This window comes from Anabas testudineus, chromosome 8, assembly GCF_900324465.2.
Source record: "Anabas testudineus chromosome 8, fAnaTes1.2, whole genome shotgun sequence".
Classification (NCBI taxonomy): domain Eukaryota; kingdom Metazoa; phylum Chordata; class Actinopteri; order Anabantiformes; family Anabantidae; genus Anabas; species Anabas testudineus.
Genome location: NC_046617.1, coordinates 12,226,557 through 12,245,914, shown reverse-complemented (window position 1 = coordinate 12,245,914; position 19,358 = coordinate 12,226,557). Strand labels below are relative to the sequence as shown.

At 42.6% G+C, this 19,358-nt stretch overlaps 1 protein-coding gene across 1 annotated transcript; it reads left to right on the top strand.

Annotated features, from left to right (window-relative positions):
- The first annotated feature begins 765 nt into the window (after positions 1 to 765).
- On the top strand, positions 766 to 12,107 carry cdc42ep4a (CDC42 effector protein (Rho GTPase binding) 4a). The gene is made up of 2 exons (XM_026361943.1): positions 766 to 1,050; positions 9,015 to 12,107. The coding sequence occupies exon 2, from the start codon at positions 9,110 to 9,112 to the stop codon at positions 10,166 to 10,168; it is 1,059 nt and encodes a 352-aa protein (XP_026217728.1). The 5' UTR covers positions 766 to 1,050; positions 9,015 to 9,109; the 3' UTR covers positions 10,169 to 12,107.
- Positions 12,108 to 19,358: the final 7,251 nt, after the last annotated feature.

Genomic DNA, 19,358 nt, shown 5'->3' with positions numbered 1-19,358 from the left:
TCTTGGCCAGGCAATGCATGCGCCATATTTTTCACCTTTGAATTTTGTCAAACAAACCTGGACTAACGTGCACATTTTAGTTATTAACAGTCTGTCTTATCTTATCTGTCATTTAACAGTATTTCAAATACATAGATCTATTGCTTTTTTATATTGTGTCTGTTTTGCATATTTTTATTTAAATGTTAAAGCGTGTTCTTTGTACTTAGCATATCTTTAGACAACCACTTTTTTTGCAGGTAAACTTTCTTCACGTGGATCTCATATCACATCAGAAAGCAAAAGAGTATAAAAACACTTTACTTAAAATATTCTTCTTCTTCCTCTTCTTCTTCTTATCATTATTATTATTATTATTATTATTATTATTATTATTAATATACACACTAACACACCCTAGATAACACACTGCAAATCAGACTAAAATATGCAAATAGGCAGATAGTTATTGCAAAAAATTCTGAATCTGAAAAAAAAAACATATATATATATATATATATATATATATATATATATATATATATATATATATATATATATATATATGTTTTTTTTAAATATATATACATAATACATATCGATGTGTGTGTGTGTAAAATTCGGTTTGAAACGGTTTTTCTAATGATTTATTTAACGGAGACACAGACTCCGCCCTCACGGTGGAGGAAGTGATGGGGAGTCTGTGTGTGTGAGTGGCCCCATGCTGGTTGCCTGCGCCTTTAAGGGGCCATGCAAAGAGGGTGTGTTCACACGCACACACACACACACACGCTTCAGACGCAGGAGGCATTATAGTGAATTATTGCGCTCCAGAGCAGCAGCAGCAGTTTTTTTTTTTTTTCATTATTTCTATACTGGAAGATGCGGTGACAGCAGCACTAATCTGCTTCTACAAAAACAATCACGCGTTTTCTGACAGCGCTGTTTGGAGTCGCAGCAGCTGATCCGTGCGTTTTTCATCTCCCTTCTTTTGATGAGTGCGCCCTCATTGTCAACCTGCTGGGGCCTAAGAGTCGAGGCAGCACCCGGCTTTTATGAATGGGATGCTCGGTGAGTGTGCGCGCTTTTATGTTTGCGCTTAACCTTCACAATAACTACATAAAAAAAAACGTATCTTGACGCGTGTGCGTGCGCCTCGGATGTGCGTTTTCCTCCCTAACAGCAAAGCTTTGTTTAGTGGCCCGGTTGAGCGCACGGTGTGCATGGCAGCTGACGCTATTGTGATCAGCTACTCATTGTTCCTTTGCCATTGACCTACCCAGAATCACAGCTTTATTGTTATGTGATCAAAACACTAGTCACTTGCTAATCTTAAGGCGAATCCAGTGGAAGGATTTATTCTTATTTCTTACTTTTACTTTTTAATTTCTCTGCAGAGGAAATTGTTCCAATGTGCATCGAGCTTATTTGCATTTAAGACCACAGAAACAATACTAATGCATAGGCATTAATAGTTTTTTTTAATGGGCTTATTCAAGAACAGATCTTAGCCTAAGCTTCATATTTAGGTCAAACATGTATTTTAACTGTATTTGGCTCAATTCACCTTCTCACAGTAAAATGAATGTGTTCATATTAGTGGAAAAACCCTGACTTGAAGTTGGCTATGGATTTTGAATCGTCATACAACAGTTCATTAACCCCATGTCCTAGAGCCCATTGACCTGGCTGTAGTGTTAATTTTTAATATTCCCTGGCAGGGGTCACACGAAGTCATGTGATGAACTCATTCAATCAATTGGATAATAAGGTGATGAACCTCGTGTCTGTGGACCATCACTCCATCACCACCGTAGCTTGCTGACAAGAGTTGTTTGGGGGAGACGGTGTTATCAGAGATCCTTGCTTGTGAAGCAAACTGGGTGGCTTGCTTTTGTTTTTGCAGGATTAAATGTGACATTTGACCTGTCTTATCCAAAACATGCAGAGGGCTGTGTGAGATGTCAAACTGTTCTGGCCAGACACTGTGATGGATTTAGAGTGATGACACAGCAAACAAGCAACTCATTGCCAAGATTTATGTCAGTGGTTTAACTTTGTTTCTCCGTGCACTACATGCTACGACATGTAGTGTAGTGTGTATTCTTTGCACATCTGATCATGCAAAATCCAGAGCCAACATCAAACCCAGTGTCTTGCAAGTCGCCTTGTGTCTCTGAAATGTCTTTCACAATAGGCGACACATTTCCAGCCAGCCTGCACAGGTTCCGACCCCTCTTCTTTGCCCTGTTTCTTAAATTACAAAGCATCGAACCGCCTGCGGGAGACTTGTGCCTGAAGGTGAAAGTTATCCATTCTCCGTGTGGTGTCGGATGCTGTGCCAAGCCCGCTGTTATTGGGCACAGCACAGCGTAGGCAGCATTTGCTGGCTCGCGGCCCAGGAAGTACAACCTTGCACAGAAATTTGTTGACAAAAGAGAACGAGTTTGAGTGCCATATTTTCATTTTGGAGACAGCATCTGAAAAACTCTTTTTGGGTTGTGGCTGATGTGCAACTTTATTCTATTATTTGTGGTCACGGAATGTGTTTGAACATGTCTGCAGTTTTAGTGTGCTCATTTGAGGCAGTGTGTGTGTCCTGCTCAGCCCCTTCACATTCCAGGAAATGCCACTATAAACCGTTATTTATTTTCTTCCTGGAATGCCTCGGAGGATGGTGATGGTAAACTGCTAGATTATTATAGAGAACATGACAGCTCCTGTGCAGGATGTGTAGTTCAAGTAATATGTTGGGTTGCTGACGTTGCCTTTAGTTACTGTACCACCAGAGTCCTCCAAATGGCACACATGATTAGTTATTAATATTAAGGAATTATTAGTTTGAAACACTTTAATTAGCTCTGTATTCATAGATATGGTTGACTAGTGTGTTTTGAATCCAGTTTGCTCCTGTATATTTTCTTTGGTGCCATTGTTTTTGGTCTCACCCAGCATGATGCATTGTGACCTGGCATGTTGGGGTTCCTACTATAAACCGAAGGAAATGTTTATTCTGTTTCGCCATCCTGTTTTCTCGTTGTAAACATTGGATAGAGTTTACATCCAACATGGAGAGAGACAATGAGAAAGTCTTAGCGTTTTAAACCTGACAAATGTTCGGACGTGTTTAGTTTTAGAAGGGCGAGGTTATAAAGCATACTTTCCATTTGACATTTCCATTATTATACAGAATATCAATGTGCTTATCATCTATAAAAGAGACATAAAAACATCAATCATAGGAAAGATGTATACAAATACTCAAGGAAGGTCAATTAAAATATCAACCGTAAACCTAAACGCCAATGGAGGAAACACAGAGCAGCAGATACTCATTCAAGAAAGGAACAAATGCACAGTATACTTATCAACCAACAGTGCAGTGAGTCTTTGTACTTCATAAAAAGTTAAATTGCTGATAAATAAACACTCGACTGTAGAGAGTTGCTTTCTGGCTTCTCTCCAGCCTGTGAATTTTGTTGCTTTTTTTTTATTTTTTTGGTGCTAGATTCTCTGAATCCCATAATTTTCCTTCCTGCATTCTTTCTGTCGAGCAGCACAGGTTTCCACTTGAGTGTTCCTAAATGTAAACTCGCTCGTCTTCTAAAGAGACACCTGGCCAGCCCGTGTTAGTTTGTCCTGGGGAGACGATATGGACACCTGGGCCTTGGGCCTAGCCTGTCATCAGCTGTTCATTATACCTGCTGTGGGCAAGATCAAGTTGTGTTCATTATCTAAAAGCATTGAAGGAACCGGAAAACTGATGCACTCCATGTATTGATGCAGTACAATCTGCATTTAGAGCTGTTGTTGAGCACACAGTCCCAGCACTGGCCCACAGCCATGTCGTTTATTAAAACTGAGTGGTGATGGAGATATGAGCTTTGTTTGTTTTCTTAGCCCATCAGTAATACACTATGATGGAAGACAGCCTTATTTACATTGTGTGTGGTCAGGAAGGGCATGTTGAGTAAATTTCCGGAGTGACTGGGTGTGGGGGGGGTTTACTGCCTCATTTTCTCCCTGCCCTTCCTGTCAACATACCCCCCCAACACTTTAACGTGTTTCTGTCGAATTACATGTGGCTACTTTTGTGACATATTGTGATGTGATTGATGTCACAGTGCTAACTTCGCCTCCCCACCCACTAAATGTTTTTAGATGCACTGACCAATAAACAATTGACGTTGATGTTGAGCCATGCTGGCTGCAATTCCACAAATGTCTTTGTAACTTGTATTCAGATAAAGACCAAAGCTGAGATAGAAAGTATTGTTTGTGTGTAGAAAAAAAAAGCCTTGTTGACCCATGAACCTGATGCCTATCAGTCTTGTTTAACCCAGAGTACCTTTTTTATTCTTCAATATGTTGAATACGTTCATTCTCTTCTGCCATTTTTCTGTTTGTTGTCAGCTTTATAAAAACGGAGAACAGAGAGAAAGAGATGGAGTGTCGAGTCTGGAGGCTGTGTTGGCTGTAAATGTAAAAGAGACAAGTCATCTCCTCTTGGGTATCGGAGGTCAGCTGCTACTCATTGAGCTGAACTGCTGCAGGCCCTTTTTCTGCCAGGAACACTTTTTAATGGCTGTCAAGACTCTTTTGAAAGCTATAGTGTCTTTGTTCTTTCCTGGTCATCACCTGTCCATCACTTCACACTGACTTGTCTGATCTGTGTGTGTAACTAATAGTGACTTTATAGTTCCCCTGATGATGATGAGGATGATGTAGTGTTGCTCCACTGGTACAGCATGAATTGAATTACATAGATGGCATTACTGATTGTTATTTTTAAACACTGCTGAGTTCTTGCAAGTTTGTTCTTGCAGTGCACGCTGCTTACCTCTGATCAATTCTACTTTTGGATCTAAGGATAGCTCCAGATTTAGTATATACCAATATGAATGCCAATTCAAAAACCTGCAGGCGCCTTTTTTTAGAAGCAAAGCTCTGAGAATCTGAGGCGCTTTGATCCTTACCAAGCACGGTGTCCTGCTGGGTGAAGTGAGACATTAACACAACAAATCACTGAACAGTAAAAGTAGCAAGCATGCACAGTCTAAACTGTGCATTGAGCCTGGTCAGCAAACAGAGTCAACATATGTTGCGATGATCACATCGCTTTCAGCATTTCACAGCAACAGAAGTTGGGTTTTCCCAGCTCATTACACTGCTGAGGATTTACACCATAGTCAAAATGGGTCTTTTGCTTTCTCGCTGTACTGTAGCTGCATGGTGGATAATGTGTTTTAGGGCAAAAGGACACTAAAGATCCCTTGTAGGTCAACAACTTGATCTGAATCCACAATATCATGAAAGTAAATAGCTTGCTCATCCAGGGGGCCCCAAATGGCCCCTTTGAGCAACAGCTAAATCTGACTTTTATGTAAGTAGGAGAACTTTATTTGTAAATTCTCATTAGATCAGTGTGTTTCCCATAGCTGTATTTATCTCAGGGGGCAACATCAGCTTGATGCCTGTTGTTCCCTGCCCGTGTGATTGAGAGATAATGTGATTTCCACTGTTTGTCCCTGGGCTGCTTCTTCCTAAATGAGATATTCAGGCACACTAACTCAGTTGCATGGCAGATACCTATCTACTAGATGCCATTTGTCTGCTTAATTACTGGAACACTTGTGTGATGGTGTGTGCCGGCCTGAAAAACGGTACACATTTTGGTAGTGTTTCACAAAGACATATAGGAATAAATGCAAATTATATTGTATTGTAAAGCTCATTTTCCGATTTCAGGAGGTACACCAGCAGTTTAAGTCCCTATTTTTCCACAAAGATTTGGATGCATGTGACCTACCATCCCTAATGTCATTTCACCCTGAGGCCATTCGATTGTCGGTCCAGGTCAGTGACTTCAAATGAAGCAGACAGAGAACCGCTCCACTGCAGCAGCCACCCTCTCCCAGACGGTAGAATACACATCGTAAGAGTTAAACACAAAGAAGGTGCATCAATACTCAATTAGGGAAATGAACCATTAGTCGCATGCATGTGTGTCTGTCTGATATCACGTATATTGGTGTCGACTGGTCTGGTGTGAGAGACAAGCCACGAAAAGTTATTTGTCTTATATGCAAATTATCCACTAGGTCCTTATTTCTCTCTGCTGTTGAACAGGAGTCTTTGTCATGCAGATAAATTCACAGCCTTGTTGTAGGGGTTTTGTTTTCGCTGAGATGTAAAAACCTTAATGGCTGCATGTTAATTATGAGTCATGGTTTAAGCTTACAGCTACCGTTTGTTCACTTCCTCTGATGTAGCATCTGCCTAGTGTTAAGAAATGACTGGAGCATTTCAGAAATCTCCGAGGCGAATATACTGATGTTTTACTGATTTATAACTTTTACTTTTTCCCCTCATTTACTGGGAGTAAAAGAATCTGTTTCTATTTATTTTCACCCTATGTTATTTCTGTGTTTTTCCCTCAGAGAAATTGGGTGTGTATTTTCTACCCACAAAGTAGTGACTGTAACCATATGATATTTAAACCGTTTTAAAACCCTGCAAAGATGCAGAATTCCTAGTAGTAGTGTAGTTTTATGGAATCTATAAACAGAACTAACGTTGCATCCCTATATATTTGTGGGAATTGCCTGGAATATCATTTGCCCAAGCACATGTTTTCAAAAAGAAAAGATGAGAGAAACATTTAGAAACACTCCGAATGAGCTCAAGTTGATCTTTGTGTGTGAGAACGCACGCATTGATGGTTTTTACTGAACAATTATGTACAATAGATGTGCCATTTCTCAAAGACCACTCAACCCTTCTCCAAAACCCTGTTAGATTGCTCTATGTGTGTTGGTCAGAGAAATGTGCAGCATCTGTTCATTTTTGAAACGCGTATAAACAGTTTTCGATTTTGCTGTCAAAATGAAATGATGCAGACGTGCTTCATTTGCTGGGCCTGTCTGTTTCTGTCCCACTTCTGTGTCTGCAGTGGGCTCTGCTGCTGCAGCTCGACCCAGAGCCTTGTGAAAGTCTGTTTATAAAGTTAATCTCCCCGCTTTGCCCTTGTAGTTCCCACGCTAACTGCTGCTTTCTCAGGCCCTTTGCCACTTTTTCGCTCACATGCACATCCGCACGTGCGTGTGCACACACACATGGTTTAGCAAAGATACACAAAGCTATAAATATAGCAGGGCTGTGAACCAGGTTTGTAGGAACTGTGCAACTGAGCAGCTGCAGAGCTTCGTGGATCTGGCTTAGATTCAGTTGATGTAAAGCAGTCGGCCTGGTGGTCTGAAACAAATTTCTACTTCGTTGTCCCTGCAAAGGACACCATTGAGCTTTGCAGCTTGATCCTGGCCTGCGGGAGTGAGATGGATGAGTGGGAGGCAGGCTTTTACTATCTCCCCTTGTTTCATCTGCTGTTTTTCCCTGAAAAACAACCAGCAGATGAAAGCAACTAGTCAGAAAAACTTTTTGGATGGGGATTATTTTCTCCTCATTATGTGTGTGTGTGTGTGTGTTGGTGTATATATACACAAATCCATATATATATATATATATATATATATATAATGATAGCATTGGAATAATTATTTTTGTATAAATTCTCATATTTAGAAATAAATAAAAAAAAAAATACATTAAGTGAGTAAATGAAAGGATACATAGGATCAAATGGGTGTTTTGTGTGAGCTGCAGGTTGACACAGAAGGTAGCCATATGTGGCAGGCTTGTATGAAGCCTAAATCCTTCTGCAGCCTCTGACAGGAAACACTGTTGCGTGCTTGCAGGAGGGTGTTTCTATAGAAACCAAAGCAGGTAAGGGCATTAACAGGAAGAGGAGTAGAAGCTCAGATGGCAAAGATGGGGGAGGAGACAGAAGATCAAGGTCAATGCACAAAAAAAGCTACGGCTGAAGTGGCCCAGTTGCCCTAAATGACTAACTTACATTTCTTTTGAAGGCCAGCCTGTAAAAAAATAAAAAACATTGTCATCATGATGTCATTGACTGCCGTGTTTTGTGCATAAAAAAAGAGGTAACATGTGCACGTCAGAAGTGCACACTTGAGACGGCAAGGAAAAGGTTGTAAAAGAGATTTTCCAGTCACAAGTCAGAGGTGCATGTGTTCTTGACATCTGTCTGTAGAAGCTGTTTGCACTTTGTTAAGCGGAACCATCATGGCGGCGCTCTTTTTATGCACATATAAATATGCTGGCCTGGATTGCTAATGAGGCACTCTGCTCCTGTCCTGTAGTGCAACATCTGAGTTAACGGCACAGCCTAGCTGCTTGCCTGCAGTGTGGTTTCCTATGTCTAGGCTGCAGAAACACACTTCCTATCAGCTGTCAGTCACAAACCTCTAGGGGCCTAAACGTTGTTGTTAAAGAAGAAGAAGAAGAAGATGACTGGGGAATATTTTCAGTAATTTCTCCATTTGAAATTGCACATATTTTTGATAAAACAATGCTTCTGTTAATAGCATGCCCAGTCCACAAGGGTATTATTGTTCTCTGATGCTTGTTATTGGTCATATGCTGTGACTGCTGTGCAGTCAAAGTTGTTTCACACCAGAAAATCTTGGCAGCCTTTCGCCCTCTGATTCATGTCGGTCTGTGGTTGGTGTTTTGCGCTCGACTATAATGGTGTTTTTAAAGCAGAATCCTGTGGTGTTCCCTATCTCTTTTTCAGTGCAATTTTGGAGGTCATCCTGCAGAGATGTTTGAGCGCTGCTTATCATTATGGTATTGCATAATTGGTAGTTTGAGTTCTTGTGATTAGGGGAACGTTTGGAATTCGTAGAAAAAGATGTATTTACTTGATAAGATTAAACGGCCAAATGCAAAGTTGTGCAGTAAAGAGGTTTCTATAGATTGCAGCTGGTTTGTCTGGCACCAGTAAATTTGTTTGACACAGAGACACAGAGATAATCATTTCTGTTTACTAATACACAAAACTGTAAGTGGACTCATACATGCTCTTTTTTGCAGGTAGTTGAATTTATTATATAATACGCATGTGCATTATTAGAGATTGTTTGTTTCATTTCTTGTACTTTCTTTTTATTTTTCAGATTCCCAGGCTGACTGCAGTTGAGGATCGTCACTATTGATTCCGCTATCTCTAACAAGGATTATATTCAAGACTTTTTGTATCCTGATTGCCACCATGCCGATCTTGAAACAGCTGGTGTCTGGCTCCTCCCAGACCAAACGCCGCTCACGAATGGACCTGACCAGGGAGATGATCAGTGCTCCACTGGGAGATTTCCGCCACACTATGCACGTAGGCCGCAGTGGTGATGCTTTTGGGGACACCTCCTTTCTCAGCAGTCGCTCAGGGGAACCTCCCCCTGAACCTACGTCCTTCCCCCGCTCTCCACGGCCTGGTCTCCTGTCTCGCACCTTCAGGAGCAGCAAACGCTCTCAGTCTGTAAACAGAGTAGACCAGCAGAGAGACAACACCCTGGTAGTCCCTGGTGGGTCTCCTACCTATGTGAAGAACGCCATGTCTCTGCCCTTTCTTAATAATGAAGACAGAAGTGACATTATGGTAGCAAAGAGTCTGTCCTCAAGTCCGCTGAAGCAGCAGGGGGAGATGGATGGTAGAGGGGCAGCTGCAGCCATTTACTCCCTTGAACAGGAAGAAAGAAGTTTCGGCGAGCTGACCGAGCTTCCTGAAAGCTCCTTTCACTATGGAGGGGGAATGAAACATGCCGTGTCCGTAATGTCTTTCCATGTAGACCTTGGACCCTCCATGCTGGGTGACATCCTGGGGGTGATGGAAAAGGAGGATGATGATCTTGGGTATGAAGAGGGTAAGAGCAGCGAGGGCCATGGCTCACCACATTTTAGCAACCACGGCGAGGAAGAGGACAGCATGGAGACGGCAAAAGATGACGATCTAGATAGACCGATGCAGGCAGAGGAAGAAGAAGATGAACAACTGGAGCAGCAGTCCTCTTTGCACCCAGCCAGCTCTATTGATCTCGGACCTGAGAACGGAAGGCCCTATATCCCAGAGTACACCCCTGAGACAAGGCCGAAACACTTGCAACATCTAGACAGCTGCTCCATGTCCAGCTCCGGCTCTGCTGCCATGGATGAGAAACCAAACAGCCAGATCTACGCCGGAGATACTGATAGTGCCACCTTCAGCGCCCCACCAGAGGAGGAGAGCAATTTCTCCTCTTTTCTGGAGGATGAAGATGATGAGATCCGCGTGTGAGATTCCAGCTCTTGGAAAAAAAGGGTTTCTGTGAAGCGAGCAAGTCCTTTTGACTGCGTGGATTTGCACTTGAAGACACTGTAGTGTGGGACTGTGAAGAGAAGGGAGGACTCCTACTTTGTGGGCCTGCAAAAAGAGTGCGACTGCTCCTTTAGGACGAGCCCAAACTCCATCTGTCAGAGAGTCGTACCCTTCACTTTGTTTGTCTGTCAACCCATCTCTCCCTTTTGAGCACCGGGGGAACTGACACAGAAGAGCAGCCACTTTTTGTATATGGAACATTCCAGTAGTGAGCAGAGAGGACGGCTGAGAAAGGAACTTTTGTAGGAAAAACACTTTCCATAACTAAAGCGCAGTTCACGCTTTTCTCCCTCTCCTCTCTCACTTGATGTGTCACATGTGCTTTTTTTTTTTTTTTTTTTTTTTGCATTCAGCGCGCCTCTCTCTTGTTGTGCTTTCTCTCCCTGGTGGTGGGACATCATGAGGCCTGAGCAGAACAGAAGGCCTTTGTCACCACAGGATCACTGGTGGGTATCTTGTCACAATAAAGGGGACAGTGTTTGTCGCTGGAGTACGAAGCCCTGCTTTGAGCCTCTTTCATCTGAAAATATTATAGTAAAGTGCCATAGATCTGTCAGTTTTCTCCTATCATGTAACTCAGGGTCCCTGTGACGCTGCTCAAAGGCTGCCATTTTACTGCTGTAAAGCTAGACCACAAAGCCCAAAACCAAAATTCTCTCTGTTTTTAATTCACTGTGAGCACCACAAAGACTCAGTGCAAATGAAAGAAAACAGGGCTATAAAGCTAGCCGAGATGCACTGGCCTACATTAACTATAAGACATGGTGTTACTACAGGAAACTAGAGGCGTGACGTGTGGTGAGGGACACACTGAAGAAGGACAATACACAATTTCTTTGTCTATACACAGATTCTTTGCTCTCTCGAAGCCAAATGCCATTTAACTAACCTGAACTGACTTTGCTTTCCTCTGATCTGTCATTTCAAGTTGAAACTAGGTTCGATAACCACTTCCTTCCTTTTTCGTTTTTTTTTTTTATATATATATTTTTTTTATACGTCTCGAGCAGCTGCAGCAGCTGAACGGTGGAAAAGTTGTTGTTCCTCATGATGGCCAGTTCTGTATAAAACCGTTTCCACCACTACGTTTGAGGGGAGCTTTAGGGTATGGATTGGTGAAAACGGGCACACCAGCAGGCACAATTAGATCACACACTACTTGGATTTGCTTTTGCGATACCTGTTGTTAATTTTGTATTTGAAAAATCCTTTGCTATACTTGTATTTTGTCTGTGTGAAGAAAAGTGGGGGGGATGGGGGGGGGGAACTCAGCCAGCAATAGATGCAAGAACATTAAGGAAAGATTTTTAGTTTTTATGCAAGTTGCAGAGTCATTGCAGCTTGACTGTATCTATTGCATCATTAAAATCCATGGCCAGAAGTATTGAGACTCAGTTGCGCTGATTGATTTCGCTGCCTTAACTAAAACTGACAGATGTGCCAAATCATAATTTTCTAGCCAAAAATGATTTTTTCCTAGTGAAGCACAGAGTGGGGAGAGCCTGTCATATCTGTCAGTTGTTTCCTTCAGTGTTTGGGTAATCAGTGCTGAATTTAGGATTCAGCTTGCAAGTTGAAAAAATATAAAAATAAAAAAACTATATTGTAAAACAATGAATTTGCATAACTGGATATTTATAATTCCAATCACTCACACACTACAAAACCTATTCAGGTAATTTACTGGCTTAATTCTGTGCACATGGGAATTTGTTGCTGTTGCCTTTCTGTGTAATGTTGTGTATATTAGGCCTTTCTTCTTCTTCTTCTTCTTCTTCTTCTTCTGCACTGTATATTTACAGCCTTTTTTCCCCCCTTGTATTATCTAAAATAACCTATATTTTTCAATAAAAGAAAACCTGAACATATGTCATTGCCGTTTTGTCAAATAATATTGCAGTTAAAGTGCTGCTAAGGAATTCCTTGAGTGCTGTATGTTTCCGCCAACTATGCTTTGGCTTCTCCCAGAAGAGGAAGGAAGCAAGTAATTCAGTCCTCAGCTGAAAATGTCTGGGGGGCTTGAAGTATTCTCTATATGAACAGAGTGATGAGTGACTGATAAGTAAAAAAAAAAAAAAAAAAAAAAAGTGTGAGAGGTAGGATACAGCTGTGAGGCTGGCTTAGAGAGCTCTGGTTGGATGCTCGTCACCATATGATGTTGGAGCTTTGGAAGGATTGAGGAGGAAAGCTGCGTCATTACGCGGAGCTGCGCTGATAAACGCTGCTGACAGGTAATTCTTCTCTTCCCCTCCCTGTTGATTGGACGATGGATGAGGATGGGAGCCACCCATCATCATCATCATCATGATGACGCCCAACCTGCGCTCACGTTTCGGCCAAAGTTCAGTTTGTTCCGCGTTGTTAACAGGATGGGTCCGAGTCTCGCCCTGCGGCCCCTCAGTATTAAAGCTGCAAACGTTCCTCCTCTGGTGTCGTTTGTTTTTTCCGATTCCATCTTTCATCTCCACTTTAGTGGATAGGCCTATTTAATCTCCCTCTGCTTTCAGTTTTTCACAGTCACATTATACCAGCTTCCAGTCTGCCAGAGGGCCAGAATAAGTCATTATTCTTACACTTGTGGTAAAAACAGGCCATTTGTATTGATTGTCGTGGTCAATACAAACCAGCAGCGCTATTGATCCTTCTTTTCTTTATCTGTATAGTCATTATTCTACTTAGAGATTGTTTTTGTTTGCTTCTTGCAGAATGCAACACTAAATCTGCACCAGTCACCGTCTGAATCCGTTTCCAAAAGTCTTGTCGTGTTAAATCACTCTCAATGGGAAACGTGATTCACTTGCGCTGCAGTCTGGTGCAGCTCCTGTTGTCTGCTGCCATCTAGTGGCTGCGCAGAGCTCGCGTCTGGCCATGGGTGTGTCTGTGTGATCACTGAGATCTTTAATGGATCTTCTCCATCTAAGTGTGCATCCTCTTACATTCAAAAATGACGCATTAACACTGGAGAAGTTATTTCGTTCACGTCTGAGCTGCACCCACATTTTACAGTGGCTACAGAAACAATAACCAGTGGACACCCCCCCCCTCCCCCTCTCTCTCTCTGTAGATCCTCAGCCAGACTGCCAAACGATTTTACACCGGGTGATTTGTAGTGAGTGGCAGGATGTGAACACTGCTCCAGTTGTTCAGGACGCACAGCTCCGCTCCCTCCTTTAGAAACTCATTGTAATTGGAATCCGCCCTGCAGCTGTTTCTTCTTCTCCTCTCACACACCCTGGATGCTGTTTCTCATCTGCTTCAGAGGGAGGCTGTCAAATGTCATTTCCCTTTGGCTTTCCAACTCGTGTGGAGTCCCCTGGCCCGCCGCTGGGGGGCGCTCGTCCTCCTTCCTGTTCATCATGTGAGGAGCCCCTGCCTGGACCCACAAACCCTTTTCCGCCAAATTCCATCAGCAGACTTGCAGCTTTTCCAGGAGGCCGACGGCATGTTGAAAATCTGGAAAGCATTAAACAACCTGCTGGCGGAGGGGGACCGCGGAAAGGTGGGTGGGATGGAGGGGGGGAGTAAAAAGTGGGGGGATGGGGGAGAAAAGGAACAGAATACAAACAGGATACGCCCCTTGCCAGCACCCTCTCCCCATCCACCCCTCCCTTCTTTACACACACATACACACACATGCACGCTTGTATACTTTTGCAGGCCTATGTGCCCCCCCCCCACTGAAGACCACTCCCCAAGAAGCTCCAGCACTTTTTCCTTTATGTTTGAGCAAGTCCCCCCCTGCTTTTTTTTTTTAATGGGTCATAAACAAACTGCTATGTAGTTCAGCATTTAGGTGGAGAGGTGGTGTGTGTGTGTGTGTGTGTGTGTGTGTGTGTGAAGCTGTTTGCTGGCACAGAGCTGGAGGCTGAGCGCCATGGCCGAAAGCTCCAACCGTGCCTTTGCTGTTTGGAAGCCGGGCGCCTTTCTTCTGCTTTGTGCTTATCACTGATCAACTGTGTGCACGCTGTTAGAGCACGCTGCAGCCCAGTGGACACGCCTGCCAATGAAGGATGATTTAGTTTTTTAGCAAGCAAGAAATTCCATCTTCCAGATCTGTCAGTGCACAGATTGGTAGTTTTACTTAAAAATCTCAATAAGGGTCCGTTCTGCTGAGATAGTTTGGCTCTGCTTCACATGAATGGATGATCAATACTGTATTTGTTAGTCACTCAATACAGACATTTCTCCTTCCCTTTTTTTTTTTTTATTATCGATATCTACGATATTTACAAAATGTAAAGTCAGAATAATTAATGTTTGCCTTTTCAAATACTCCAGTCCAGTGAGGCACATCATTTCTTTTTCCTTTTGTGTCGTTCACAAGAGGAAGATGCAGCCCTGCAGATCCTGGTGCTAACAGGAGCGCTGAACATAAACATTCCAGTACCCAGTGTTGACCTCTCGAACTGCAGCACTGGCAGCGGGAGACCACACACACATGGTGGGGGGAAGGAGCAGGGAGGATGAAAAACTTCTCCGGTGTCTTCACTTTAAAGACCCTTCAGATGCCTCAGAAATGAGGCCACCATCTACACATCAGTGCAGTCTTGCGGTTGCAGGTATACAACAGAATGCAGGTGGGGTTTTTCTCCAGTGGAAAAGTTATTCCATGGGAAACACATATCGTGTCTCTGTCGTTCTCTCATTGTGCAACGAGCAGTTTCCTTTATAAATCTGGAGCATGTGTCAGAACCACTTTGGACCAGAGTCAAATCTCCAGCATTAAAATGTGTTTTTCCATCTAGCAGAGCCGCAATTGCTAAATCGGCCTTCAACTCTGACTGAAAGTGAAAAAATACTGTTGTGTATTCAGCAGTTTTACAATCTTTGAAATAAATGAACAAACAGCCACAACAATACATGTATATTATATCAAATGTTTTAATGTCTTTTGATGTTCAAGTAATGTTTTGAAAGTTTAATCATTGATCATAAAACATACTTAACTTATAACTTAACTTATATTAATTAAAATAGACTGATTTAATTTCTTTTGTACAGTTCGTCGTACTTGAGCAAAGGGAAATAAATCTTATCTTTTCTTGTATCGTCTAACTTCCAACATGACCTTTCAGCTCTACTGTCTCACTTTCTGCATCTGGTGCTAAAATCTGAACATGCAGGACTTTTCTTTTTTTTTTTTTGCCATAAGCAGAGAAACAGTGATTCATCCCCTAATTTTCCATTCTTTCCCTCTGTCTGAGCTGTCTGAAGAGAATATCAGTTCCTGCAGCCATGTGTGTTCCCAGTAGGCCTAGCCTGGCCTGCACTCAGCCATGACAACATAGGAAGGGCTGGGGGCTCTGCTGCTCTCAACCCCTCATCTTTGCCAGAGGCTGTTGCCCTTCCAAGGCTGTCTATGGCTGACTGACACTAAAAGAAAGGAAGGTACTCTGTATATCTCAATACATATTGCTCACTCCATACACCCACGTATTGGGTCTATGGAAGGATGGTCATCGCTTTAAAGTCTAAACATGCACAAAAATGTGTGGTTAATTGTAATATAGAGAGAAATAATAGATGTCTTGAACATCTAATTCCTTTAATTCCAGTGGATTTTCACATATGAAATGTGAAGAAAGGAGTGAATAAAGATTCTTTAGATGTTGATCACGCGGTGAGGATACATCGTTGCTAACACAGATCTGGCGCCATCCCAACACAGGCTGTATGTCCATACAAAACCCTCCTTGTTTGCCAGACATGACAAGCCCACTGTGGAGTGAGATACTCCTCAAAGCTGACCAGGAAGTGGGTGGGTCGCATATGGTCACTTCCCATAGGCCAACGTTAAACTCTGACCTTCAAGTCCTTCCTCAACTTAATCTTCAATAAGTGATACCACTCATTCCTCGCAGAGGCTGAAGGAATTGCACGGCAGGGTCAGAGACTGATGCCTTCAAATATGTAGGGCAACGATTATCTGGAAAAATGAGCGTCTCCTTTTGTCCAGCACATTAGTTTTATTATGTGCCTCTTTTCTTCAGTGGTCCATGGTTATTTTTATATTATATACTGGATTAGCCATGCATATATAGATACATTTTTGCTCATCCATATGTTTCTCCAAACTAATTTGGTGCATGTGAAGTTTTTCACATGCACTGTACTTTAAATGAAGTCTAGAAGAGCAGATGTTAGAAGATATGCTATTGCTATGACTATCACTAAAACACATTTCACTTCACAGTTATACCAACGGAATATTTAAACAGCTCCTTTTCAACTTTCTACTTCATACTTGGTCAGATGAGATGAGATGATGTGCTATGATCAGGCGTCGCTCAACTTGTAGAAATTATGTTCACCGTTTACATGGAGTGATTTTTAGAGTGCACCCGCTAATATCTGTACTGTTGAAGCAAATCAGACAGACTTTCCATGACACTCTATCACCTTCCTGTTTTCATTTGGCTTCATACAGCAGCTCCACTCCACTAGTAAGACCACTGCAGCAGCTTAAAGGGTCATTTACTTTCTTCAAATCCTCAGCAGCATCATAAATCACGGCCTGTCTGGAGATAGAAAACAACACGAGGGTGAAGAATCCCAGAACTCCATGTGGAGAGATCACTTTAAAGCACACTGCACTGGGTGTTGGTCCTCCATTTAACAACTCTGTCATCCACTTTGTGCTCCCCTCCCTCTGGTCATGGCTCCCTCCGGGCTGAGCTGGAGAGGAGTGGGGGAAAAGTCCGACTGATGCTGGCTGACTTTATCGTCCTACCGGCCAGGCTCTGACTCTCCTGCTTCTCCATTGAGTTTTTCAGTTAATCAGATCTGGCAAAACATAACACGTCTGTTGTTTGTGAGTGTGAGACAAAGAGTCGGGTTGAGTTCAGATGTGTTTGTTTAATTTCGGATGATTATTCATTAACTGATTTAATTAGGCATTAATAAAACAAACATTTCCATGTGTTTGAAAGCAGCCAACTGTAGTGTCTAAGGAGGAGAATGATGTGCAGAGTGACACCAAAAAGCAAAAACATAGAAACTGCAATGATGTGCAAAATATTTACATCATCCATTAGCCTAAGTGCATTTCCAGTTAAGGGTCACGGGGGTGCTGGAACCAAACCCTGCTGTCACTGGGCAAGAGGCACACCCTGGACAAGTCACCAGTCCATCATCAAGGTATTAAATTCACTGAACATTAATGTGATCTCTTAAATTACCTCATGTTGCCGTCATGAGACATTTTTATTTTCTGCTTAGATTGAGGCATCAAATATGAATCTATCTGGTTTATAAACATAAAATCTCAATGTGACATTTTGCTTGTGATGTTTCACTCTTATCTCCAAAGCTGCAGCCAAACGTGAGGCCGTATCCTGGCTCTCCTGAATCAGACAATTGCATTTTGGCAGCGTAACCTTGCTTGGTGAAGCCTGCTCTAAAGCCCTCTCCACCCCTCTCCATCTGTAGCTGTTTACTTTGAACATCTCAGTACGCTGTCATCCCAAGGAATCAAAGAAGGTTGGGTGAGATTCATGTCAAATGAAGCACTGCCTCATCCGCACCACAATCTCCAAAATGTTGACACAAAAAAAACCTCAAACTTTATGGGAGTGGGGTGTGTGTATGTATGTGTGTGTTCAGGAATGCAATTTTACTTATGTGGGTGTTTGACTGACTTGGTGAGCAAGAGTGAAACTGGACAAAATGTGAATCAGAGCAGGATGGAAATAGAGAGGGAATGGTTAAGTAATCATCCAAATCTCTTTCTTTCCTTTTTTTTTCTCCACTATTCTCCTCCTGCGTGCTCCAGCTGTGCTGCAGCTTTTGGGCCAGCCAGGAAGTGTTGGAGGAGGAGGAGGAGGAGGAGGAGGAGGAGCGCATGGGGTGGAGGCAGGGTGAGGTCGCTGTGCTGTTGTCCCCTGGGATGGGAGGATAGCTGTGAGGAGAGAAGAGACACTCAGCCCACTGTTACAACTTGATCTATTCACTCCTAATCTTCTTAGCTGAGCCCTTCATTAGCAATGTGTGGCACATCCAGTATGTTCCAGCAGACATCTAGAAAACCACACAGTGCTGCCTTTTTGAATGCTATCAAACACTGACCCTGTCTTTCACATATGAGCCCACACACAGTAGATGTATAAGGGAGATTGAGCTGTAGGCATATTTACAGACGACTGTGTGAAGGCCTTGGGTGTGACCGGGGTGGCCTGTAATGTGTGGTACAGTCCCCGTGCCTGTCGTCTACAACCTGTCTCGTCGGTTCTCACTGAAGGAAAGCACGCCAGCCAGACAGCGAGCCCCACACTGTCAAACACGCAGAGGAACTGCTACTCAATGGAAAAAAACTGCTAAGAGAATTTGGATTTCCTGGGCACCAGCGGTTTTAGTGGGGAAAATAAGTACCGGCCATTTAGTCACTTGGACAAATATCCACAGAAAGTTAAAAATCAATTAGTATTTCGCTACCTGGTAGTGGTCACAGAGATATTTGGAGACGGTGGTGAGAGGTGACATAGTTTTACCATCACCACAGAGTTTCCAGTTTTCCATTGTGCAACTATTACACTGCTTCTCTTAGTGATTCTTAGGACTTGGCCCACGCAGACTACTCCCTCCTCCCATGACCATGTGTATAGTTTTTACAGCCTGGAGATCTACAAACCCAACCATGACCTAAGAGAATTAAATATTCTCCTTGGAAAACCCCCACGCTAGCCCCACATAAGTGGCATTTTAGGTTGTTGCATTGTGATTATATGTGTAGTTTTTTTTTGTGTGTGTGTGTGTGTGTGTGTGTAAGAGAGAGCACAAGAAGAAAGAATATACTGTTTACTTTAAATGTGTGACCGTTTAACATAAGCATGCATATCCAACTTGTGTTTGCTTTAGTTGACACGTGCTTGTACTTCTGGTATTTACTGTATAGCATAACCATAAGTTATTAAGCCCAAAAGATTGGGCTTTGCAGAAGTCCAGCTTACTGTAATGAGAGCCCAGGTAATTGTTTTGAAAGGGTAACGTTATAATGGAATAATATAAAAACAAACCCCTGCTTTCAATTAAGTCTTTCCATCCCATCCCCCCACACTTCTGAGAAAGTGGAGAGTTCAGCCCAAACTGCCATGCTACATTTTCTTTTCTGGGT

Coding starts and splice junctions, on each gene's coding strand:
- cdc42ep4a (XM_026361943.1), top strand. CDS start 9,110: ATGCCGATCTTGAAACAGCTGGTGTCTGGCTCCTCCCAGACCAAACGC.